The 26,455-nt window shown below is 44.4% G+C and overlaps 1 protein-coding gene across 2 annotated transcripts in view; it reads right to left on the bottom strand.

Moving 5' to 3' along the window:
* YWHAE (tyrosine 3-monooxygenase/tryptophan 5-monooxygenase activation protein epsilon) overlaps nt 1-26,455 on the bottom strand; it is a 54,668-nt gene that overhangs the window by 2,828 nt on the left and 25,385 nt on the right. For both annotated transcript variants that reach the window (XM_074974292.1, XM_074974291.1), the window contains exons 3-5: nt 16,168-16,274; nt 14,102-14,308; nt 10,586-10,722 (exon numbers count right to left, since the gene is read on the bottom strand). In XM_074974292.1, coding sequence (XP_074830393.1) covers nt 10,586-10,722; nt 14,102-14,308; nt 16,168-16,274 — 451 coding nt within the window. The remainder of the gene's footprint in view (nt 1-10,585; nt 10,723-14,101; nt 14,309-16,167; nt 16,275-26,455) is intronic.

Raw genomic sequence — 26,455 nt, 5'->3', positions numbered from 1 at the left:
GAGCTGGGTGACCAGAGAGCAGCGGCTGTTGGCTGGGTGCCCAGCTCTGAAGGCAACATCCCACCAGCAGCAGTGCAGAAGTAAGGGTGGCAATACCATACCATACCATCCTTACTTCTGCGCTGCTGCTGGCAGCGACTGCATACAGAGCTGGGCTCGCAGTCAGCAGCTTCCCCCAGGAGTATCCTGTTTGAGAGCATCATTTATGCATCCCAGGATCATATTAGCTCTTTTGGTCACAGTGTCACATTCAGTGGATTATCCACCACAATCCTCATCTTTTTCAGAGTCACCGCTTCCCAGGATAGAGTCCCCCATCCTGCAAGTATGTTCTACATTCTTTGTTCTAGAACACACACATTTAGCTATGTTAAAACACATCGTTTGCTTGTGCCCAGCTTACCAAGCAATTCACTGAATCAGTGACCTGTCCTGTTCATTATTTACCACTCCCCCAAATTTTTGGATCTGCAAACTATCACTGATTTGATGTTTGCATCTAGGTTATCGATAAAATTATATCGATAAAAGATAGGGCCAAGAACCAATATCCACTGGACCTCACTAGAAACATCCCTTTGATGATTCCCCGTTTATAATTATATTTTGAGATCAGCCAGTTTTTAAATCCATTTACTGTATCCAAAATTAATCTGACATTCTAGTTTTTAATCAAAATGTTGTGCAGTACCAAGTCAAACATCTTACACAAATCTAAGTCTATTACATCCATAGCAAGCCTAATCTTCAGGAGGTGATTAATGTAACTAATATTTGTCTCCCATGCGGTTCTGAGTAGCAACCTCACATCCCAGTGATATCTATTGCTCTGCTCATCAAGAATCAAAAAAGTGAAGCTGTATTGACAGATAAGTAAGGCATGTCTCAAGCAGCATCCAGTGTGGTTACTTGCCGGGGGGAAGGGAGAGAGAGAGAGAAGAGGCAACATACTAGTAACTGTATTGTTAACATATTCTAGATACTAGCTATCACTACAGTGTTTCTTTTTGAAAAGATCAACAGTCCACTAGTCAAATTCCAATTTTGTAAATATATTTTGCTGACCTGAAATTTCCCATTTCAGTTAGAATTGTGAATATAATTTTTAAATAGCTTACGCACAGGCAACTGGCTTTCAGCTATCCTGTTTAATAATAATCTCATTGCTTTCCTGGTGTTTAAGTTGAAAAAGAAAAAAAAAAGTCAGTTGGAACATCAGGAAAAGCAAGCTCTACTATGGCATGGAGCCAAGGAAGCAGAAGTCCAATACTTGATTAGGACAAAAAACCTGATGATACTATAATGAATAATTTGCATTGGCAGGGAGAGGAACAAAGTGACCTACTGTAAATAGTCTTTCCTATCTAATTTCTATGTATTCTACTGAACACATTTTAATGAACTTGCATTCAACTAAGCACAGCTTCTTAGAATGAGACACAAGGCACTAGTACCGCACGGTAGCAAGGCAAACTTCAGTGCATCACTGACACTAAGCCCAGTTGGTTTCATCAAAGGGCAACCACCACACTAAAGGAACAATGATTTTGAGCACCTAATCATCGGGAAGACTGTATTTACCACTAAGTGTAGTATACTATCTGTACAGATCCATAAGCTTGAACATGCATGAACTTTCTGCACCAGTTGAAATGCTCTAGAACAGTGCTACTCAAAGTGGCGGTCAGCGGACCAGCGACGGTCCGCGAGCCATCGGCTGCCGGTCTCCATGCACATTGGGGAAAAAAATTGCGGGTCCCCCACCTCAGATAGCTTGAGAAGCACTGCTCTAGAACAGTGGTTTTCAACCTTTTCTCATTTGCTGACTCCTAAAAAATTTCAAATGGAGGTGCGGACCCCTTTGGAAATGTTACAGGTTCAAAACCACTGCTCTAGAAACATGTAGGAGCAGCATGTGTGCTCCCTTGTGAAACCTGAAGTTTGCACCTAGGGTTATGGGGGGAAGCAGGAATAGAAGGTGAGTAGCCTGGATCTATATTAACAATCTAGCCCAACAAATGAAGGTTACTTAACTGTAACTGGAGGTTCTTTGAGATGTGGGGTCCCTATTTGTATTCCACATGCAGGTATGCATGAACACCATGTACTTGAGACTGGTAAAGCCTTCCAAGTAGCATGCCTTGGTCCAACCCTGTGCCCTGGTTCTCCTTGGGCTCTACACTGAGGGCATAAGGGGAGGCATAAATCAGTCACCTCTGAAGTTCCTTCTCTACCCCACAAATCCAGGTATGATTCAAAGCAGAGGGAAAGGAGAGCGGGTAGTGGAACACAGATAGGGACCACACATCTCAGAGGACCTCTAGTTACAGGTAAGTAACGTTTATTTCCTCAAGTCCTGGTTCCTATGTGTATTCCACACATCGGTGACTGGCAAGCAGTACTCAAACAGAAAGGGGTGCAAGGATGCAGGCAGTATAGATGCCTGTAACAATGGAAACCCTAAGGTTGCATCTGCAGAAGAGGCTTGGACCAAAGCATAACGTCTTGTGAAAGTACAGCTGTCACTCCTGGTTGCCCCCTTAAAAATGTCCAGCATAGGAACATCTCAAAGAGATGGTGCTGATACTGCCTTTGCTCTAGTGAAATGCTCCCAAGTAGGGAGATGCATCAACTGATAGCAAAGGAGAATATAGCCAGATATCCACGTAAGAGTTTGAGCAGTAAGAGTCTTGAGTAGCCAGTGCTTGGTCTGCTACAGCAACAAATAGTCTAGGTGATTTCTTAACAGGTTTTGTTCTTTGCAGGTTGAACACTAGTGCTTGCTCTGACATTGAAAGAATGAAGTCTCCTCTCCAAAAGAATGAGGCTTCAGTAAGAATATGGGTAAGTGAATTGGTTTATGTGTAACTCAGAAATTACCTTCAGAATGAATTTTGGGTGGAGGCCAAGGGGTAACTCTTTATGAAATTAGTCACTGGGACAGGTTGACCCCAAGTGACCCCAAGCTCACCTCTCCCTATTTGGCTGACATAATGGCAACCTGGAAGGCAACTTTCATAGATAGATGGAACATCAAGCACAGGGCCAACAGTTAGAAAGATGGCCCAGTAAGTGATGAAAGTAGGAGACTGAAGTAGTAAGTTCCCAGTCACACCCTTTAGAAATCTGATTGTTACCACGAGTAAAAAATAGAACAGCCATTACCAGAAGATGAAATGGACTAGTTTGGCTAGGTTGATATCCAATGAGCTAACAGAGAAACCATACGTCTTCAGAGTGAGGAGGTAGTCTAAAACTGCAGAAATACCTGCTGACCCTGATCACTGATTCTGTTGCACCCACATAGAGAAGGGTGATCTTAAGGTGTTGCTGCTTGGATCTTTCCACAGCTGCTTGTTCTACTAGGAATTGGGGGCAGGGTGCGAGAACAAGAATACTGCCCCTTTTACAGACACAAAATAATGTTTTTCAACCCTTTTAGGGGTAGGAGTACATATTGCCAGTGTATGTCTAGCTGGTTCCATAACAGCTTCATTCACCAAGAAAGCTACCTTGTTGGGTTCTGCGGACTGCAGGATATCCAAGAGCTTCTGCTGCGTATCTTGGACTTCTAATAGAACGTGAAGTTCTACCACCACCCTCTGCAAGAGTTCTTAATATTGCCTATGGTAATCTGGTACCAGCTCATCACCTTCCTCCTCCATGTACTCCTATGGAGTTGAGTGCCATTGTCTAGGAGGAGCGGGATTATGTGACTATCTAGTACAGCACATGTATTTAAGGAGTGTGCATAAGGATCCTCTGGACACCAACAGGGCCAGTAAGAAGGATCAAAGCTAGTTCAGGGCCCCCCCCAAGGCACTGGGTTCCAGCAATCTCCTGGAGGGTAACCCTGCTTGGGCAGAGGACAGGTCCAAGAAATACCTGGGGGGGGGGCCGGTTTATCTTAAGACATCCAGCCTTCCCATTGGCTGAATCCTGCTTTAATCAGTGGTACCGTCAAAGCTGGTGAGAGGAAGCCCCAGCTCACAGATGGATTAGGAAAGTAATTCCTTCTCCTTGAGGTTGTATTCTCTTCTGGGGTTTCCCTGAGAAGGACTGGGCACAAAAGCAGAAGAGATTGTGGGTCCAGGAGTGCAAAGATACCCTCTGGGATAGTATATGCCTCAGCCAATCCAGGTGTACAAGGATCCCAGTTGTTGGATCTGTCAGATTCCATGCCATGTCAGACTTACTGGTCGGTGGTCTTTACAGGTTCAGTCCAGTACCAAGGTGAAAGAGAGAGAGAACCCCTCATTCGGAGCTCTTGGTTGTTACAGTTGTCAGTCCTTCAGCTTGTTAGAGGTCATGGCCAGCACTGGTGTTTGTTACCAAGGTTAGTATCATTGGTGCTTTACTCCTGCACATTTTCCCTTCATGGTTGGGAGGCTTAAAAAGACTTAAGTCCTTGGGACCTGTGTGCAAAGGCTCATCCAACTTGGAAGAAGTTAGAGAGGAATCCTTCTCCTTCAAGCAGGCTTAAAGGGGGAATCTGATTTTATGCCTGTAAAAGCACTCCCTAGTTTCATGAGATGCCCGAGAGAGTCTGTAAATCGATCTGATCCAGTCTCTGGTCCAGAGCTCATGCTTGGAGGGTGTGCTGCTTGAGGACAGCAGTTGAGGTAAAGGGGGAATCTCCACAGATTGGATCTGACTGACTGTCTCATGGCTTTCTCCCTGAGGAGCTTCTTCACTTGGAGCTCTCGTCCCTCTCTGCTCCGGGATGGGAAGGAGTGACAGATACTGCGCTTGACTGAGATATGAGCAAGGTAGTAGTCAGTCAGTCAGTCAGTCACTTACAAAGAGCAAAGGCAGGGGCCAGTTTCTGAATCTCAGAATTTTGTGCACAGTGCTACTCCCAAAAATGGGCACAGAGGGTCCTCAGGGTGGGGACAAATTCTGCTACAATAAGTATATAAAATATTATAAAAAACCACTAAAACTATATACAATTATATTTACAGGAATGAAGACAATGAGAGGATAGTTCCAGACACAGAATTCCAACTCAGTTCCTCCTTGCCACCGCATGCCCTGAAGAGGGAGCCACTCCACACCTCCTCTTATACCCTCTGTGCAGAGCATGAGAAAAACCAGAGCACAGGGATGGACCAACAGATGCTACTTGCAAGATTTTCCAGTCTCATGCACATGTAGGCAAGTAACCCTTTTTCCTCAGAGTACTATCAATAGAACAACCTCACAAAGTTCAATATCAGAAGCAAGTTCCCCACATACCAGGAGACAATTCAAAGTGGCATCGAACCCTGCTAGAACAGATGCAAAACCTGCAGACATATCTCTACTGTTACAATGATCAATACTGCCCCACAAGACACCTTTCAAGATTACATGCTTATCACAACTTATGGCATACCTCATCCAGTGCACCAAATGCCCCAAAAACTATGTGGGTGAAACCAGAGAATCACTATGCTCTTCAATGAACTCACACAGAAAAATGATAAAAGGCAAAAACCACTATCACTGGTGGGTGGACACTTTTCAAAGCAATCACTCCATACCTAATCTTTCAATACTTCTCCTCAGGGGAAACCTGCAGAACACTTTCAAAAAACAAGCCTGGGAACTTGAATTCATAGCTCTGCTAGACACAAGAAAACATGGATTTAACAAGGACACTGGTGTTATGGCTCATTACAATAATTTAACAGACCACCCCATCTGCTATCCCTTAATTATCCACTTCAAACCCTTTATGGATAACAATCTAACCCCCGATTACCCACTTCATTTCAAGTGACCAATTCCAAAACCTTGCGCCTTCTGTTTATCAATCTGTCCCAACCTGTATTTATTAGCTCAGGCATACTGCTTCCTTCCCTTGTCCTGAAAGAGAGCTCTGTGGCTCGAAAGCTTGTACCTTCCAACAAGCACTATAAACAGTTAAAAATAAGAATCTGGCTAGGATACCAAGATAAACCTCTTTAATCCTTGTAAAAAGAAAAACTGGTTATTTAATGACCTCCAATTGATCAATGCTTTATGCCCAAACAATGCTGGTGGGGCACTCAAAAAAAAAAATATTAAGGGAATACCACCATCAGATGAATCACTACCACCACTGTTAAGGCTGTTGATTAATCGCAATTTCACGATTAACTCAAAAATTAATCATGATTAATTGCAGGTTTTAATCGCACTGTTAAACAACAGAATACCAACTGAAATGTAATACATATTTTTGCATGTTTCCTACATTTTCAAATATATTGATTTCCATTACAGCAGAATAAAAAAGGTACAGTGCTCACTTTATTTTTAATCACAAATATTTGCACTGTACAGATAACAGAAATAGTATTTTTCAATTCACTTCATACCAATCTCTACCATGAAAGTGCAACTTACTAATAGTTTTGTTTAAAAAAAACTCAAAACCAAAACAATGTAAAACTTTAGAGAGCTGACAAGTGCACTCAGTCCTACTTCTTGTTCAGCCAAATCAATAAGAAAAATAACTTTGCATTTACGGGAGATATGCTGTGCTCTTCTTATTTACAGCGTCACCTGAAAAGTGAGAACAGGTGCATGGTACTTTTGTAGCCAGCACTACAAGGAATTTACATGCCAGATATGCCCCATCATGCTTCGGCCGGGCTGGGGCTGCACTGGCCAGGCAGCACTGCTCTGGCTGGGCAGTGCGGCTGGGGCCACTCTGGCTGGTGTGGGGCTGCTGGGACTGGCCAGCCCGGAAGTTAATGGTTAAGGCAGGTTAACCAGTAAACTAATGCTTAGTGGTTAACATTTTACATCCCTAATTGCAAGGTATTTACATGCTAGCTATGCTAAACATTCATGCTTTGTCCACCATTCCAGAGGACATGCTTCCATGCTGACGATGCTCATTAAAAAAAATGTGTTAATTAAATTTCTGACTGAACTCTTTGGGGGAGAACTGTATGTCTCCTCTGTTTTACCAACATTCTGCCATATATTTCATGTTATAGTAGTCTCTGATGATGACCCAGCACATTGTTCATTTCAAGAACACTTTCATGGCAGATTTGACAAATCGCAAAGATTAGTCAAATGTGAGATTTCTAAAAAGACAGCTACAGTACTCGACGCAAGGTTTAAGAATCTGAAGTGCCTTCCAAAATCTGAGAGGGACGAGGTGTAGAACATGCTTTCAGAAGTCTTAAAAAAGCAACACTCCAATGCAGAAACTACAGAACCCAAACCACCAAAAAAGAAAATCAAACTTCTGCTGGTGGTATCTGACTCAGATGATGAAAATGAACAATCAGACTGCACTGCTTTGGACTGTCATCAAGCAGAATTAGTCATCAGCATGGATGCATGTCCTCTGGAATGATGGTTGAAGCATGAAGGGACATATGAATCTTTAGCGCTGCAGTGCTCAACCTGGGAGTTGGGACCCCCTCAGGAGGTCATGATGTTATTACGGGGGGCGGGGGAGTCTGTGGTCGCAAGCTGTCAGCCTCCACTCCAAACCCCGCTTTGCCTTCAGCACTTATAATGGTGTTAAATATATTTTTAAAAGTGTTTTTAATTAGGGTTCTCAAGCGATTAAGAATTAATTGGGATTAATCGCACGGTTAAATAATAATAGACTACCATTTTATTTCATAGCATCATAGAAGATTAGGGTTGGAAGAGACTTCAGGAAGTCTAGTGCAACCCCAACTAAATCATCCCAGCCAGGGCTTTGTCAAGCCAGACCTTAAAAACCTCTAAGGATGAAGATTCCACCACCTCCCTAGGTGACCCATTCCAGTGCTTCACCACCATCCTAGTGAAATAGTGTTTCTTAATATCCAACCTAGACCTCCCCCACTGCAACTTGAGACAATTGCTCCTTGTTTTGTCATCTGCCACCACTGAGAACAGCCTAGCTCCATCCTCTTTGGAACCCTCCCCCCCACCCCCTTCAGGTAGTTGAAAAGGCTGCTATCAAATCCCCCCTCACTTCTCTTCTGCAGACTAAATAAGCCCAGTTCCCTCAGCCTTTCCTTGTAAGTCATGTGCCCCAGCCCCCTAATCATTTTCGCTGCCCTCCGCTGGGCTCTCTCCAATTTGTCCACATCTTTTCTGTAGTGGGGGGGCCCCCAAAACTGGATGCAATACTCCAGATGTGCCTTACCAGTGCCAAAGAGAGGGGAATAATCAATTCCCTTGATCTGCTGGCAACGCTCCTACTAATGCAGCCCAATATGCTGTTAGCCTTCTTGGCAACAAGGGCACACTGTTGACTCATATCCAGCTTCTCATCCACTGTAATCCTCGGGTCCTTTTCTGCAGAACTGCCCCTTAGCCAGTCAGTCCCCAGCCTGTAGCTGTTCAACTCTGCACTTGTCCTTGAACCTCAGATTTCTTTTGGCCCAGTCCTCCAATTTGTCTAGGTGACTCTGGACCCTATCACTACTCTCCAGCTTACCTACCTCTCCCCACAGCTTAGTGTCAACCGCAAACTTGCTGGGGGTGCAATCCATCCCACCATCCAGATCATTAATGAAGATGCTGAACAAAACCAGTCCCAGGACCGACCCCCCCAGGGCACGCCACTTGATACCGGCTGCCAACTAGACATCAAGCCATTGATCACTACTCATTGAGCCCACAGATCTAGCCTGTTTAAAGGTTTTTGGATGCTTTCTACATTTTCAAACACTGATTTCAATTACAACACAATACAAAGTGTACAATGCTCACTCCATATTTATTTTTGATTACAAATATTTGCACCATAAAAAACAAAAGATAGTATTTTTCAATTCTCCTAATACAAGTACTGTAATCTCTATTATGAAAGTTGAACTTACAACTGTAGAATTATGTACCAAAAAAACTGCATTCAAAAATAAAACAAATGTAAAACTTTACAGCCTACAAGTCCGATCGGTTATACTTCTTGTTCAGCCAATCGCTCAGACAAACGAGTTTGTTTACATTTGCAGAAGATAATGCTGCCTGCTTCTTGTTTACGTCACCTGAAAGTGAGAACAGGTGTTCACATGGCACTGTTGTAGCCGGCATCGCAAGATATTTACATGCCAGATGCACTAAAGATTCATATGTCCCTTCATGCTTCAACCACCATTCCAGAGGACATGCGTTCCATGCCGACGACAGGTTTTGCTCAAGAACAATCCAAAGCAGTGCGGACCGACGCATGTTCACTTTCATCATCATGAGTCAGATACCACCAGCAGAAGTTTGATTTTCTTTTTTGGTAGTTTGGGTTCTGTAGTTTCCACATCTTAAGACTTCTGAAAGCATGCTCCACACATCATCCGTCTCAAATTTGGAAGGCACTTCAGATTTTTAAATCTCGGGTCGAGTGCTGTACCTATCTTTAGAAATCTCACATTGGTACCTTCTTTGCATTTTGTCAAATCTGCAGTGAACGTGTTCTTAAAACTAACGTGCTGGGTCATCATCCGAGACTACTATAAATATGAAATCTATGGCACAATGTGGGTAAAACAGAGCAGGAGACATACAATTCTCCCCCAAGGAGTTCAGTTGCAAATTTTAACATTTTTTTAAACGAGCCTCATCAGCATGGAAGCATGTCCTCTGGAACGATGGCTGAAGAATGAAGAGGCATATGAATCTTTAGTGCATCTGGCATGTAAATATCTTGCGATGCCAGCTACAACAGTTTTACACTGTTTTGTTTTTGAGTGCTGTTATGTAACAAAACTACACTTGTAAGTTGCACTTTCACCACAAAGATTGCACTACAGTACTTGTATGAGGTGAACTGAAAAACACTATTTCTTTTATCATTTTATGGTGCAAATATTTGTAATAAAAATATAAAGTGAGCACTGTACACTTTGTATTGTGTTGTAATTGAAATCAATATTTGAAAATACAGAAAATATCTGAAAATATTTAAATAAATGGTATTCCATTAACAGCGCAATTAATTGCAATTTTTTTAAAATTGCTTGACAGCCCTACTAGTAACATTTACTCATTCCTCCATGAACAAAGTCATTCACTATGAATCAAAAGGACTATGGAGATATTAATGCTGATCTGCAGAGGGAAAATAGGAGGCTTGTGTTTTGGGGTTTGGTTTTGTTTGTTTTTTTAACACTAGTGTAGAGAAACCCTGAATAATGGTGATAGTAGGGAACCTAAGGGGGAAAGGAAAGAAGATTGGTCTTCCTGCTAGTCTTACTTATTAGAAATTCAGGCCTATAGACTATGGACAACTTGAAAGATGACAAGCACCAAGGAAATTAAACCTGATTAAATGAAAAATAACTTCTGTCTGCAAAAGCATTATTGCTGAGACCAAATATTTTAATTTAATAGGGAGATAACCTCTCTTAAGGATTCAACATATCCCTTCAATTAAGGGCTAAGAAAAACTCCCAATGTACACTCATTTCATCTCCATGAAGTCATCCAACATAAGAAGGGAAGATAGAAATTCACTATGGTCTGTTGTAAGAAAAACAGTCAAAAAAGTGCAAAAGTCCAAATCCACCCCACACCTACATGTTTGCAGGTCCCCTTTAGCTTAACTTGAATTTTTTTGGGAGATAAAGCGTGGAGCAGCATTTTAGAGCAGAAGTCTACTTACCATCACCCTGCATATCTGAAGTCCATAGTGTCAGGTTATCACGTAACAACTGCATGATAAGTGTAGAGTCTTTATAACTTTCTTCACTCAGTGTATCCAGTTCTGCAATAGCATCATCAAAAGCTGCTTTTGCCAACCTACAAATATTAATCAGATTAATATGTAAGATGTCATAAAACAAACACTATAAAGGTATCCAGCTTAACTCGTTTATTGAACAAGATTTTTTAGTTCAGTTAATGAGACCGCCCCTACAGCTTTTGGGTAAAATTTTCAAAAGCACCTAAATACTTAAGAGCTTATGTCCCATTGACTTTCAAAGTCACTTGGATGCTATGTCACAGGATGACACTGGGCCTTTAATAAGGCGAGAGCCAATGCTCCTGTGCCTCATCAGCTAACTCCAATGAGCTCAAAAGAGGGTACCTGGGACCTAGGGAGTAGAGACCTAGTCAGAGAAGGCTCACTTAAGAGCACCCACTGAATCAGCTGGGAAAGGGACAGGTGAGCTGCCAGAGCCAGAAGACTCTGTGGCTCCTGGGAGAAGACTCAAGGCAGGCCAGCAGCAAGAGAGGTTTGTTGGTTAGCATCCCTGATCCAGGGCAGGATGCCAGACAGCAGCAGAGGGAGGTGCTTACTGGCTCTAAGTCAGAGAGCCAAAGGCAAGGGCTGAAGACAGGGGAGGAGCAGAGAAGCTTACCAGCTGACGTTTCCAAACCAGAAAGCTGGATCCAGGGGAACAATGAGAGGGCCAGGGGAGTGAAGGATGCTCCCAAGGTAAAGATGAGCTTTCAGCAAAGAGGTTGTGGGCATTCCCACTGATAAGAGTGGGGTTGCACTCTAGCTAGAAGGGCTGAGGTGGCTGTCCTGGCAGAGGAGAACTGACAGAGTCCAGGTGTGGCTGAAGACACTGGTGTATGATATAAGTCACACTGAGGGACAAGGCGTCTTGGGATTTTAGTGACTACTTGCACTGTGGTGACAAATGGACTATGGGTTGGGATGTTCTGGACCATTTGTACAATGTTTTTATCATATACTGGTTCCAAGGAGGGCTGTTTAAGCAGGACAGCATGAAAGGAGTTACTAGGGATTCTGAAAGGGGAATGGAGGCAGGTACACAGGTTGTGCCATGGCCTGGCGCAGGAGGGTGCTCCAGCTGGGGCTACCCTCTTATACACTAGATCCTGCAGTATACTGAAAATAAAAATCCACTGCTTTATCAGTGAACTTGAAAATAGATTTAATGGCCTTTAATTAAAAACTAATTGCCTTAAGTTAGGGCTGTCAATTAATCGCAGTTAACTCATTCAATTAACAAAAAAATTAATCCGCTATTATTTTTTTTAAATCGGGAATTAATTGTTTTAATGGCACTGTTAAATAGAACACCAATTGAAATTTATTAAATATTTTTGGATGTTTTTCTATATATTTTCAAATATACTGATTTCAATTACAACACAAAATATGAAGTGTACACTGCTCACTTTATATTTATTACAAATATTTGCACTGTAAAAATAAAACAGCATTTTTCAGTTCACCTCATACAAGTACTGTAGTGCCAACTCTTTATCATGAAAGTGCAATTTACAAATGTAGATTTTGTGTGTTATATAACTGCACTCAAAAACAAAAACCATCTAAAACTTGTTTACATTTACAGGAGATAATGCTGCCCACTTCTTATTTGCATTGTCACCAGAAAGTGAGAAAAGGCGTTTGCATGGGACTTTAGTAGCCCACCATTGCAAGTAGGGATGTAAATACAGTTTAAAAAGTTAACCATTGAAATGATTAAAAAATTTCCTTTAAACCGTTGACCAAATTAAAGGACAGGCCAGACTGGGGGATGCACTGGCCAGGCAGCACTCCTCTGGCCGGGCGGTGCAGCTGGAGCTCCTCTGGCTGGCGCAGGGATGCTGGGACCAGCAGGCCCAGAGGTTAATGGTTAAGGCAGGTTAACCAGTAGACTAATGCTTACTGGTTAACATTTTACATCCCTAATTACAAGGTATTTACATGCCAGCTATGCTAAACATTTGTATGCCCCTTCATGCTTCAGCCACCATTCTAGAGGACATGCTTCCATGCTGATGAGGCTCATTAAAAAAATGCGTTAATTAAATTTGCGACTGAACTCCGGGGGGGGGGGGGGGGGGGGATTGTACTTCTCTGGCTCTATTTTACCTGCATTCTGCCATATATTTCATGTTACTGTAGTCTCAGATGACGACTCAGCACACGTTCATTTTAAGACTACTTTTGCTGCAGATTTGACAACACACAAAGAAGGTACCAATGTGAGATTTCTAAAGAAAGCAACAGCACTCAACCCAAGATTTAAAGACTCTGAAGTGCCTTCCAAAAATCTGAGAGAGATGAGGTGTGGAGCAGACCATGCTTTCAGAAGTCTTAAAAGAGCAACACTCTGATGAGAAAATTACAGAACCGGAACCACACAAAAAGACTCAACCTTCTGCTGGTGGCATCTGACTCAGATAATGAAAATGAACATGTGTCAGTCTGCACTGCTTTGGATTGTTAGCGACCAAAACCCATCATCAGCATGGACAGATGTCCTCTGGAATGGTGGTTGAAGCATCAAGGGACACATGAATCATTAGTGCATCTGGCATGTAAATATCTTCCAACGCCGGCTACAACAGTGGCATGCGAACAATTGTACTCACTTTCAGGTGACATTGTGAACAAGAAGCAGGCAGCATTATCTTCTGCAAATGTAAACAAACTTGTTTGTCTGAGCGATTGGCTGCACAAAAAATAGGATTGAGTGGACTTGTAGGCGCTAAAGTTTTATACGGTTTTATTTTTGAATGCAGTTTTTTGTACATAATTCTGCATTTGTAAGTTCAACTTTCACAATAAAGAGATTGCACTACAGTACTTGTATTAGGTGAACTGAAAAATACTATTTGTTTTTTTACAGTGCAAATATTTGTAATAAAAATATAAAGTGAGCACTGTACACTTTGTATTGTGTTATAATTTAAATCAATATATTTGAAAATGTTGAAAACATCCAAAAATATTTAAATAGAATACCATTTAACAGCGTGATTAATTGCGATTAATTTTTTTAATCACTTGACAGCCCTACTTGAAGTATTCATCCCTGAAAAGTTAAGTTCATATTTTTACAAATTAGTTAACCACTCTCTGCTTTGTCACTTTTGTTTCTCCCAAATAATCTACTCCCAAATAAATGAATTAATCTGGACTCCTTGAATGCTCGCCAACTCTTGAATTAATTAAAAGATGCACGCGATAGAGCCCTAACACTGGGTGAAGTTTCAGGGCTTCTCTTCTGTGCCTATGTGGTTAATTTATTAGAAAGTTTTTCAACTTATATACTGCAGAAAACAAGGAAACCCACCATATTGCTCCAAAGGTGCAGATATTCAAATTTGCAAGCTATATGTGCTGCCACTGTAGCTGGTTTTATATTTTATATTTTTAAGAAACCTTCCAGTCTCCTCAGACATTACTTACCTGCAGGCACGGTCAGGGGAATTAAGAATTTCATAGTAGAATACAGAGAAGTTGAGAGCAAGACCTAAGCGGATGGGATGTGTTGGCGGAAGTTCTGTCATTGCAATATCACTAGCTGCTTTATAAGCCACCAGGCTATTCTCTGCAGCCTCCTTCCTGTCATTTCCTGTGGCAAACTCAGCCAGGTACCTGTGGTAGTCCCCTTTCCTGAAAGAGTAAAGAGCAGAGATTCAGGATTCCTTGATTTCACATTAGCTGTTGAAAAAAACAGTTAATGTTGATAATTGTACATCAATAAATTGGTACAGCATAGGCACTTACTATAGATATATGATTTTTAAGAACATAAGACAATCAGCCATGGAAGACAGTGTGAATAAGGAAGCCCTGTGTCTTTTTGAAGTAACTAAAACCATAGTACTCCTATAAAAAACTGCTACCCAGTTACTTGCGGAGTATCTATGACTGAATGTGTTTCATTGAAGTTCCCAAGTTACTGAGACAATTTTCCAGTCCAGAAAGAATTCCACCATTAGAGAAGCCATCCTGGACCTTTTTACAAGTACCAGGAAATGCCTGAGAACATGAAATGGAGACTCACTCACTGGTCAATATCACTCACTGCGGCCTTATCTACACCGTGTGATGTAGTTAGGTCTACCTAACCCCCACTGTAGATGCAACTAGATCAATGAAAAATTCTTTTGTTGCTCTAGCTACCACCTCTCCAGTGAATGGATTTACTACAGCAATGGGAAAACCCTCCCATCGCTTTAGCAGAAGTCTACACTACAGTGTTCAATTCCTTCTCGGTGCTGGATAAAGATCCAGGTGTCCATGCTGACATTAGCTACCTCTGATGTCATGAATGTTCTGGTCTACCTACATATTCTATTAGGAGCGGATGGCTCTGCCCTTAGGTGGTTTCATTCCTCAAGCTCAGAGGGGAGTAGAAGGCAATTGCTCTTCTGTCCCTAGGGCTTTTACTTTGTCATACTTACTAGTCAACATAAAGAAGGCCATTAGGAGGGTAAGTAAAGAGATCAGGCTTAAAGTTCCTTCACAATATGCTGATGACACTCTTATCTAGGTCCATCTCATTCAGTTCAGATTACCTCAGATATATATGTAACATCATATACTACTGAGTATTCCAGACAGTCCATGAAGATATATGAAAACTAGAAGTATAAACACAAATAAATGCAGTAATGAACTTTGCTAATTTTTGCAATCCACCTAAGCTTGCAGCAAGCTGCCTCCACCCCAGAAGTGCACCTCAGAAAGGCTATGTGGATGGGTAAAAAGAAAATGTATAGTGAATGAACACTGGAGAAGTTATTAAAATTCATATAAAAACTACGTGAAAGTTTACAACAATTAAATTACTTAGCTATAATAGAAGAAATACCACACAATTCAACATATCTATATTTAAAGGTAACAAAAGAATTGCATGGTATTATATAGTATTTAAGAAAAAAAGTATATCATAATTAGCAACTATCATGATGGGTATGGACAAGGGGCTGAACTTAAGTTAGACATGCAATTTTAATGTTTGCATTCCTCGATTTAAATATTTAGGTTTTAAATAACCTAGTTTTTATGTATTATACACAGTTTACACAGAAAGCACTGAATGGTTCAGTGCGTTGCTAATGGGGGTAAATATAGCCTATCACGTATTCAAGACCAATTACAAGTGTATAGTAATTAAAATTTGTTTCCACTTGAGTGCTGTTTGGTGGTCTTAATATAGTTTATCTAGTAGGCAGGCATCCATGAGAAAATGTACCATCACAATCAGTCACTGAACCTCTTGTTGGTGTTCAACACAAGGACTGACTGGACACAATGACCAAACCATCATCCTATTTCTTGAAGCAAGCAAAGTGGTAGGACAGTGTGGAGAGGACTACATTTCCACAATACAGCAGTACCTATTCCATGGCTGTAAAATTTTAATCTCCATGGCTGTTAATCTGGCACCAGTACTGAATTCACTTCAATATTTTATGCGAACTATAAGGATGGCACTTGCCCAAAGCCCACAAGTCACCTACATTTTATAATAGAAAACCTTGGACTCGCCCGTGTTAGCTGCTGGAATGAGGTGTTTGTCCAGTACATCCAGAATGTCGCAACAGATTAACTTCAGCTCGGTCTCAACCTGGGGGGGGGTGGGGGAGAGAGAAGGAGAAGGGGGGGAAAAAAGCAAAGATTAGCAAAGAAGATTTAACAGTATAAAGGGAAACAAGAAATATTCAATCCCAAATGCTGAAAACAGGAAGAATAATCCAGTTTAGATAGGAACTAGCGTTTGTGTACAAGAGTCCAACTTCTTTTGGACAGTATTAAAAGACCATAGCTTCACCAAACAGTCAAAATCAAAAGAGGACAAAAGATGCAGAAGTTCCTAACTACAGCAAAGCAGCAGCCATGTTAGTCTGTATTCGCAAAAAGAAAAGGAGTACTAGTGGCACCTTAGAAACCAACCAATTGGTTAGTCTCTAAGGTGCCACTAGTACTCCTTTTCTTTTTGCGAACTACAGCAAAGACATTTTCCCAATATACTGTATCTTATTTTTCAGTTTTTAAAACTACCTCAGGGCTGGTCTTCTCTGGGCACAGGTACATATTTTAAAAATTATAAATATTAACTAGATTCAGGGAGACATCTCACAATGCAGTAGTTCTCAACCAGGAGTCCAGGGCCCCCTGGGGGGGCCGCAAGCAGGTTTCAGAGGGTCCGCAAAGCAGGACTGGCATTAGACTTACTGGGGCCCAGGGCAGAAAGCTGAAGCCCCGCCACTTGGGGTTGAAGCTCAGAGGCCCAAGCCCCTCCACTCAGGGCTGAAGCTGAAGCCTAAGCAATTTAGCTTCATGGGGCCCCCTGTGGCATGGGGCTCTGGGCAGTCGTCCTGCTTGCTGCCCCCTAACGCTGGTCTTTGCTTTTATATGCAGAAAAGTAGTTGTTGTGGCACAAGGGTGACGTCGAGTTTTTAACAGAACGTTGCGGGCCCTCAGAAAGAAAAGGGTTGAGAATCCCTGACATAACGAACAGTAAATAGGCAGTTAGAAAGCTGAACTCTAACAATACTGAACCAAGGCAGAAAGTAAATTCTAGAGTCAAGATGCCTGCCACCAACACTAAGATGTTCAAATCTACAGAGTACTTTGAGAGAATCAGCAGAATTCAACTTTTCACAGTGTGACAAAGTTCCTCCTCTGCCTTGGTGGGTCCTGCGCTCATTGGCGGATTGCTTGCCTCAGAGATTCACGGCAGCCCTCAATTTGGCCACTTTTGCTAGTGGCTCAAACCTGCCGTTCGCTCAACTAACCTCATCACTGGCCAGCATGGGGAAAAGGAAGGAGAACAATCCCCACAGTCTCTGCTAGTCTACCTAGTGGGTCGGGGGACAGGCCAGGGACCTTCCCCTCTGGTGGGACACAGTCCAGGTCAACTCCTCCTGTATCCAACAGGGAGTTGGGAGGAACCCAGGCCTGCCCTCTACTCTGGGTTCCAGCCCATGGCCCTGTGGATCACAGCTGTCTACAGGGTTTCGCGTAACACCTGTGTGACAGCTACAACTCCCTGAGCTACTTCCCCATGGCCTCCTCCCAACACCGTCTGTGTCTTCACTACAGGACCTTCCTCCTGATGCCAGATAGCGTTTGTACTCCTTAGTCCTCCAGCAGCACGCCCTCTCACTCTCAGCTCCTTGCGTACCCCTCACTGACTTAAGTGAGGTCCTTTTTAAACCAGGTGCCCTGATTAGCCTGTCTTAATTGATTCTAGCAGCTTCTTAATTGGCTCCAGGTGTCCTAATTAGCCTGTCTGCCTTAATTGGTTCCAGCAAGTTCCTGATTGTTCTGGAACTGCCCATTACCTTACCCAGGGAAAAGGGACCTGCTTAACCTGAGGCTAATATATCTGCCTTCTATCATTCTCCTGTAGCCATCTGGCCCAACCCTGTCACAACAGGTACATGAGGGAAGAGATGGTAGCAGGTAGCTGTACCCACATCATATACGCAAAAGTCATTATAATGTGATTACATAAAAGGCTGCAAAAAGGATGCATTACCTGTAATTCTGTCTTTCTGGAAATATTTGGAAAGATCTAGACTGGTCTTAGCTTGCTTTTGCAAGACTGGCACAACTCCCCTAGCTCTTCACTTTTTTTTTTTTTAAACCATACACACTGGCAGATAACTAATGAGGGATAGCACAAGCCAGCTATCCTACTGGTCATCTCATGGCACCCTTTCAGGTTATAAACACCTCCATCAAAGCATTCCATAAATTTCTACTGATTCTTGGAGCTTTGCCTTATAAAGAAAAGCCAACTGAAGATGAACAAGATAAAAAAATATGCCAAAGGGCAGAACCAGATGCTAGAGAAAAACAAAGCCAAAAAAGGTAACCTGTGAGGCATGTGAATCTTAAGAGACATCCCAAAAGAAAACAAGAGTAAAGCAACAGACAGCACTAACAAAGCGAAGACCAGCAGTGAGAGCACAAGCTGCCAAAAGTTATCATATTTAAATTATTCAAATGCAATAATTACAAGACAGTCTGTTATGACCACACCATCTACAATTCTCCTGAATTAGAACACATCTGTAAAGTATTTCCTTTGTGATTATATACAATCAAAATACAATCACCACAAAGCAAAGACTATTCTCTTTATTTTGTGATGCATTTATTGGGCTTATCGCAGGGCTGGGTGGCCTTGCAATATGATTTCGCTCCTGGGCGAATTCTGCGCCACTGCACAATTTTGCAGAAATTAACGTTATGCGCACAGAATTTCCTTCCCCCACTCAGAAATGGGCTGGAGTGCTGCTAGCCACCACTAGGGTCCACTGGACCTGGCAGAGCCCAGCTTGCACATAGAAAAGACTGCCTGGGGGAAGGGGAGGGAGCTGGAGAGTTCCTGGCAGCTGCAGTTCCCAGCATGCCCTGAGGGAAGGAGAGGGCAACTTACAGGGAACTCCGTACAAGCCTGGGACCGAACGACAGGCTGTTTCTCCCTCTTGATACCTAGGGGAAGAGGGGAAGAGAAACAGGAACTGGGTTGGTTGTCATAAGGATCTCTCACACTCTACTCCTGGGGGAATTTGTGTGTGTCTCTGTATTGTTACAGACATAATTGCTGACCGGTATTTTGAAATAAATTACCAGAATAATTGAAACTGGCGTAATTATGCAGTGTTATTTTGACAAATAAAATTTGCAGCATTTTAAAATATTGCGTGCAGAATTTAAATTTTTGGTGCAGAATGTCCCCAGGAGTAATGATTTGAAGATTATACAGCCTAGCTTTGTCAAAGTCCAAGAAGGAAAGTATAATTCTAAAAGCTAGGGAATCCTTCCAGACTCCAGCCTACTTTGAGCCCTGTGCTGCTTATACCACAAGAGCCCCCTTTTTTTTTTTTTGCTGAAGCAGCTCAAATGAGCAAAATAAGGGAAGTATTGGTTGCAAATCTGACAGTAGAACACAATTTAGGTGAAAGTGATCATGGAATGAGTTTCATAATTCTAAGGAAAGGATGGAGGTAAGAGCAGCAGACCAGGGACAATGGACTTAAAGAACGGTTACCTACCTTTCGTAACTGTTATTCTTTGAGATGTGTTGCTCATGTCTATTCCATTCTAGGCCCACATACACAGTTGGAGACTTATTTTAGCAGTATCTGTAGGGCTGGCTGTGGCACCCTCTAGAGTGCCACGCTCATGCAGCAATATATCAGGTACCACTGGCCCTATGCCCTCTCAATTCCTTCTTGCCAGCAACTCCGACAGAGGGATAGGAAATAGAATGGACATGAGCAACACATCTCAAAGAGAACAGTTACCTTCCTTTCATAACTTTTCTTCTTCGAGTGCTTGCTCATGTCGATTCCATTCTAGGTGACTCATAAGCAGTATCTACGGAGGTGGGCTCAGAGTTCACCATTTGGTGGTTTGCAGTACTGCTCTACCAAAGCCAGCATTGTCCTGGGCCGGCTGGGTAAGCACATAGTGGGCCGTGAAGGTATGGACCGACTACCAGGTGGCCACCATACAGATGTCCAGAATAGGCAGTTGGGCCAAAAAGGCTGCCAAAGAAGCCTGTGCCCTGGTAGAGTGGACGGTGACTATCGCCAGGGGTGGCACCTTTGCTAGATCATAGCAAAAAGGGAATGTCGACAGTGATCCAGGAGGAAATTCTCTGAGCGGAAACAGGTTGACCTTTCATCCTGTTGGCCACAGCGACGAATAACTCAGTCAACCTACGGAATGGCTTGGTCCTTTCCATGTAGACGGCCAGAGCCCTCCTGACATCCACGGCATGTAGCCTGTGCTCCTCCTGCGACTTACGCGGCTTCAGAAAGATGACAAGTAAATGTCTTGGCTCAAATAAAACTGAGAGACTACCTTAGGAAGGAAAACCAGTCTTAGCTGTACCGTGTCCTTGTAGGAGACTGCGTAAGTGGTTCTGAAGTGAGTGCCCAAATCTCAGATACCCAGCAGGCCGACACCACTACGACCAGGAATGCGACTTTCCAGAAGAGGAGAAGGCAAGAGCAGGAGGCGAGGAGAGAGACAGACAGACGAGCCACGAGAGCACCAGATCTGAGTCCCATAGAGGGACAGGATCCTTAACGTGCGGGTAGAAACCCCCCAGGCCCTTAAGGAATCTGGCTGTGATATCCTGACAGAAAACCAACCTGCCTTTGAGCACTGGGTGGAAGGCCGAGATGGCCGCTAGATGGACCTTAGTGGATGAGAGTGACAAGCCCTGAAGTTTGAGGTGCAGGAGGTAGTCTAGAATGAGCAGCAATGGGGCTCTCTCGGGACAGACCCCCTTATTTGCCATCCAGCAAATGAATCACTTCCATTTGGCCAGGTAAGTGGCTCTGGTGGAGGGCTTTCCACTGTCCAACAGGACTTGTTGGACCTCGGATAAAACACTGCCGTTCTTGCACATTTAGTCTCACAACAGCCAAGCTGTCAGATGAAGCGCCATCAGGTTTGGGTGCAGGCAATTGCCATGGTTCCGGGACAACAGGTCCGCCCTAAGTGGCATCTGGAACTGGGTCGCCACCAAGAGATCCTGCAGACTGCTGAACCAGTGTTGGTGCGGCCATGCAAGCGCTAGGACGATGACCTTCATCCTGTCCTGCTTGATCTTCATGAGGACCCCGGGTAGCAATGACACCAGAGGGAAGGCATACATCAGAGCCCCCAACCACAGGAGCAGGAAGGTGCCCGACAGGGATCCTGTCCCTGCCCTGGAATGAGAAGATGTGGCATTTCCTGTTCTGCCTGGACAAGATAGATAGAACTGACCAACTTAGGGTGAAGGGTAGAACCCTGCAAATCCACGGGTATCCGCTTTATATCCATGGACCATTTCTGCGGATACCAGTGCGGATGCGGATACAAATTTTGCGGATCACAGATCGGATGCGGATACACTGGACTCCTGCGCCTCAGAGCCTCAGTCCAGGGCAGAATCCTGCAAATTCACAGATATCTGCAAAAATTATCTGCGGATCACAGCTCGGATGCGGATACACATTTGTCTACTCACACAGGGCTCTAGTGAAGGGACCACTCGGCGGTCCGTCCAAGCAGCCACAAGATAGATGTCGTGCTGCAGACAGAAATCCCAGAGCACTTCTTGACAGAAGGCGGATGACCTGGCTCCCCTGCCATCTGTCGATATAGAAGACCATGGCTGTCATCTGTTAGGAACTGAACTGCCCTGCCTTGTATGCAAGTCTGAAAAGCTTGGCAGGCTACGTAAACTGCCCCGAGTTCCCTGATGTTATTGGTGCAGCGACCGATCGTGACTGGACCAACGGCCTTGAGTACTGAGATTGCCCAGGTGGGCTCCCCAACCCAGGTCCGAAGTGTTGGTGACAAGTTACTGATGAGACTGAGGTCATGAAGGGAACACCGGGTCTTCCCATCAGGTAAGGGACAACAGTACACTGTCCAGAATCCTGATTACCCTCTCCATACTGTATCGGCTGGGGACATAGACCAACACCAGCCAGACCCTGTAAGTGCATGCTGTCATGTGGCCCAACAGTCTCAGGCATGTGTGGGCGGTGGTGAGCAGGTGGGCATGCAGAGATGAGATGAGATCCACTATTGCTCAGAACAGAGTCTTGGGGACGAAGGCTCTGGCTCGAGTGGAGTCAAGTACCACTCTAATGAATTCCATACATTGCACTGGGGTAAGGGTTGACTTATTGTTGTTTATTAGGCCCAGGTCACAGCAGGTGAAACAGACCAGATTGAGATGCCTTTGCACCTGATAGGAAGACTGGCCCCTTAACCACCAGTTGTTGAGGTACAGGTAGATTTGGACCCCCTGACAATCGCAGGTAAGTGGCCACTGACACTATACACTTGGTGAACACTCTCAGGGCCGATGAGAGACCAAAGGGCATTGCCGTGAACTGGAAATAGCGCCGGCCCAATGTGAAATAGAGGAAAAGCCAGTGCCCCAGGAATATGGAAGTATGCATCCTTTAAAATCGAGGGCAATGTACCAGTCTCCCGGATCCAGGGAGACCATACAAAAACTTCAACTTTTTGAGAGACTTGTTGAGATGATACAGATCTAGGATAGGTGTGAGGTCCCCTTTTGCCTTTAAAATGGGGAAGTAGGGGGGTGTGTAAAATCCTCTTCCTTCCAGGTCTTGCAGAACCTCTTCCACTACCCCTAGGTTCAGGAGGTTTTTGACCTCCTGAACGAGGAGTTGCTCATGAGAAGGGTCCCTGAAGAGGGACAGGGAAGGGAAGGGTTGGTCGGCTAGAAAATGCAGAGTATAGCCCAACGAGACTGTGTTAAGCACCCAGCGGTCCGAGGCGATATGGGACCAGGCCGACTGGAGAGGGTGAAGGCGGTTGAGGATAACAGGGAACTGCTCAGGAGCAGTAATAGGGTGTCGTCCTTGGGTGCACCCTCAAAATGACTGCTTTTGGCTGCCTTGGTCACTGGAAGGACCCGGCTGGGCAGGTGGATGAGATGACTGGTGGCATCACTTAAAACTGGTGTTGCAGTACTGTGGTCCTTGGCTGTGGTGAAGGGGAATGACACCTGCAGTCCGGGGATGTTCCACTGTCTTTAGGGGTGGTCCCATCACCAGCTTGGTCATCTGAGCTGGTATCTTGCCAGGATCCACCATGTGGCCAGGGGTCTGCAGTGCCAGTGAGCCTAATTGTTCTTTGGCTGCCAGCCCCCACCTCAGGCACAGACAGCCCTGCAATGGGCTGGAATTTCCTATGGCTCCCAGGAGTTGGGTCCCTGGCTGGGCTAGAGGGTTTGACCACAGTGGTACCCCCAAGAGCCTTCATTGCAGGTACAAGGCCTAGCTCAGGTCCTTTGCCCGAAGTTTCCTTGCGTGGTGCCTGCAGACCAGACTTCGGTACTGACGAGGGGGAATCGTGCTGGGTGGATCCTGGTGCCGGCGATGCACTGCATGCCGACGCCAAAGTACTGTGTATGGAGTCTGAGCACGAGGGCTCCAATGCAGGGCACAGAGCAGCCTCCATGAGGAGGGCCCTTAGCCAAATGTCCTGCTCTTTCTGAGTCAGTGGACAAGTTTTTGCAGATCTGGCACTTGTCTTTTCGATGGGACTCCCCCAGAAACTTCAGACAACTCTCGTGAGGGTCACTGATAGGCAACGGCCGGCCGCACTAAGAACATGGTTTAAAGCCTGGGGAGCGGGGCATACCCCACTCCAGGAATAACTACTACTAAAACACTTAACAGCTAACTAATCACTGACTAAACAACAAGTAGAACAATCAGAACAGTGAAGAACCACTAATGCTCTGGCTAAGCAAGACCAGGCACTCCAACCATCACAGGCGGTAAGAAGGAACTGAGAGGGCGTAGGGCCATGGGTGCCTGATATACTGCCACATGAGCGCAGCACTCCAGAGGGTGCCACAGCGGACCCTACAGATACCGCTAAGGCAAATGTCTCCGACAACTGTACACATGGGTACGCACACCTAGAATGGAATCGACATGAGCAAGCACTCGAAGAGGAGATGTTAACTCAGAACTTGTACGCAAGGTCCTATGGGAAGAAAAAACTAAGGAAAATAAGAGTTCAGGAGAGCTGGCAGTTTCTCAAAGACAGTAAAAAGATACAATAGCAAAGACAGGAAGAACTGTAATAAGGACCCAATATGGCTCCATCGAGAGCTCTGTAGTACCCTGAAACTCAAAGGAATCTTACAAAAAGTGGAAACATGGACAAATTGCTAAAGATGAATACTATAGAGTAGTGGCAAGCATGAAGGGACAAAATCAGAAAGGCTAAGGCACAAGAGGACTTACACCTACCAAAAATAAAGGGAAGTGCAGGCTTCTGTGAGCAGTAAATACAACAACATCTGAAGAGGCTTTTAGAAGGAAGACAATATGGATAATGAGCGATCAGCTGTAGTGACCTGCACAGGATGTGCCATATTTGCGTCTCTCCCAGAGGATAGAAGCAACTTCTTCTGTATGAAGTGCAAGCTGGTCTCCATATTGGAAGATAAGGTTAAAGGACTAGAGAGACTTAAGTACCAACCCTGCATTGAATCATAGAATCATAGCATATCAGGGTTGGAAGGGACCTCAGGAGGTCTTCTGGTCCAACCCCCTGCTCAAAGTAGGGCCAACGCCAACTAAATCCCAGCCAGGGCTTTGTCAAGCCTGACCTTAAAAACCTCTAAGGAAGTAGATTCTACCACCTCCCTAGGTAATCCGTTCCAGTGCTTCACCACACTCCTTGAGACCATTACTCCTTGTTCTGTAATCTGGTACCACTGAGAACAGTCTAGATCAGTGCTACCCAAAGTGGTGGTCTGCGGACTGGTGCCGGTCCATGAGCCATCGGCTGCCTGTCTGTGTGCACATTGGGAAAAAAACTGTCAGTCCCCCACATCAGATAGCTTGAGAAGCACTGGTCTAGATCCATCCTCTTTGGAACCCCCTTTCAGGTAGCTGAAAGCAGCTATCAAATCCCCCCTCATTCTTCTCTTCTGCAGACTACATAATCCCAGTTCCCTCAGCCTCCCCTCATAAGTCATGTGCTCCAGCCCCCTAACCATTTTTGTTGCCCTCCACTGGACTCTTTCCAATTTTTCCCATATCCTTCTTGTGGTGTGGGACCCAAAACTGGACACAGTATTCCAGATGAGGCCTCACCAATGCTGAATAGAGGGGAATGATCACGTCCCTCGATCTGCTGGCAATGCTCCTACTTATACAGCCCAAAATGCAGTTAGCCTTCTTGGCAACAAGGGCACACTGTCAACTCATATCCAGCCTCTCGTCCACTGTAACCCCTAGGTCCTTGCATCAGAGAAAATTAAGACTTTCTGGATAGAAGTCAGCATTTGGTACTGCAGGCACAGCATGCTGAAGAATCAGAGAGGGCAGTGCAGAACAGAGAAGAAATTAGGCAACATGTGACCTTCAGAAGAAGAAAGAGGAGAATGCATGCCCCAGTGCAGATAGAGGTAAGAAACCGTTTTAAGGCTCTCTGCACAGGTACTATGGTGGAGAATGATTTGGAAGAGTCATCTGAGGGAAGGGATCAGAAGGAGACCCCATCGACCGAAAGGCACGGGAAGCATTGTCCTAGGGATGGGGGTTCCATGACCACCCCTCCCAAGAAGAGGGGATGGGTGGTGGTGGTCGGGGTCTCCCACCTAAGGGGTGGGAAAACACAGTCATCAAATCTGCCATCCAGACCAGGAAACTCAAGAAGTGTGCTGCTCGCCTAGAGCTAGAATTCAGGATGTGACTGAGTGTCTGCCAAGACCGATCAAGCCCTTTGACCTCTACCCCTTCCTACTTCTCCACGTGGGCACCAACGATACTGCCAAGAATGACCTTAAGCGGGTCACTGCAGACTACGTGACTCTGGGAAGAAGAATAAAGGAGTTTGAGGTGCAAGTTGTGTTCTTGTCCATCCTCCCTGTTGAAGGAAAAGGCCCAGGTAGGGACCATCTAATTGTGGAGGTTGTGGTTGCACAGGTAGAAAGGGCTTTGGATTCTTTGACCATGGGATGTTGTTCCAGGAAGGATTGCTAGGAAGAGATGGGATTTTCCCAATAAAGAAAGGGAAGAGCATCTCCACAGGTAGGCTTGCTAACCTAGTGAGGAGAGCTTTAAACTAGGTTCACCGGGGAATGGAGCCCTGGGGTAAGTGGGATACTGGGAGGAAACACAAGGAGGAGAGTACAACAGGGGAGGCCTCCAGATTCATACTGAGAAAGCAGGGCAATTGGCTAATTATCTTAGGTGCCTGTACATGAATGTAAGAAGCCTGGGAAAC

This window comes from Natator depressus, chromosome 17 (assembly GCF_965152275.1).
Source record: "Natator depressus isolate rNatDep1 chromosome 17, rNatDep2.hap1, whole genome shotgun sequence".
Taxonomy (NCBI): Eukaryota; Metazoa; Chordata; order Testudines; family Cheloniidae; genus Natator; species Natator depressus.
Note: the sequence above shows the minus strand (reverse complement) of the source record. Positions and strands in the feature narration are given on the sequence as shown.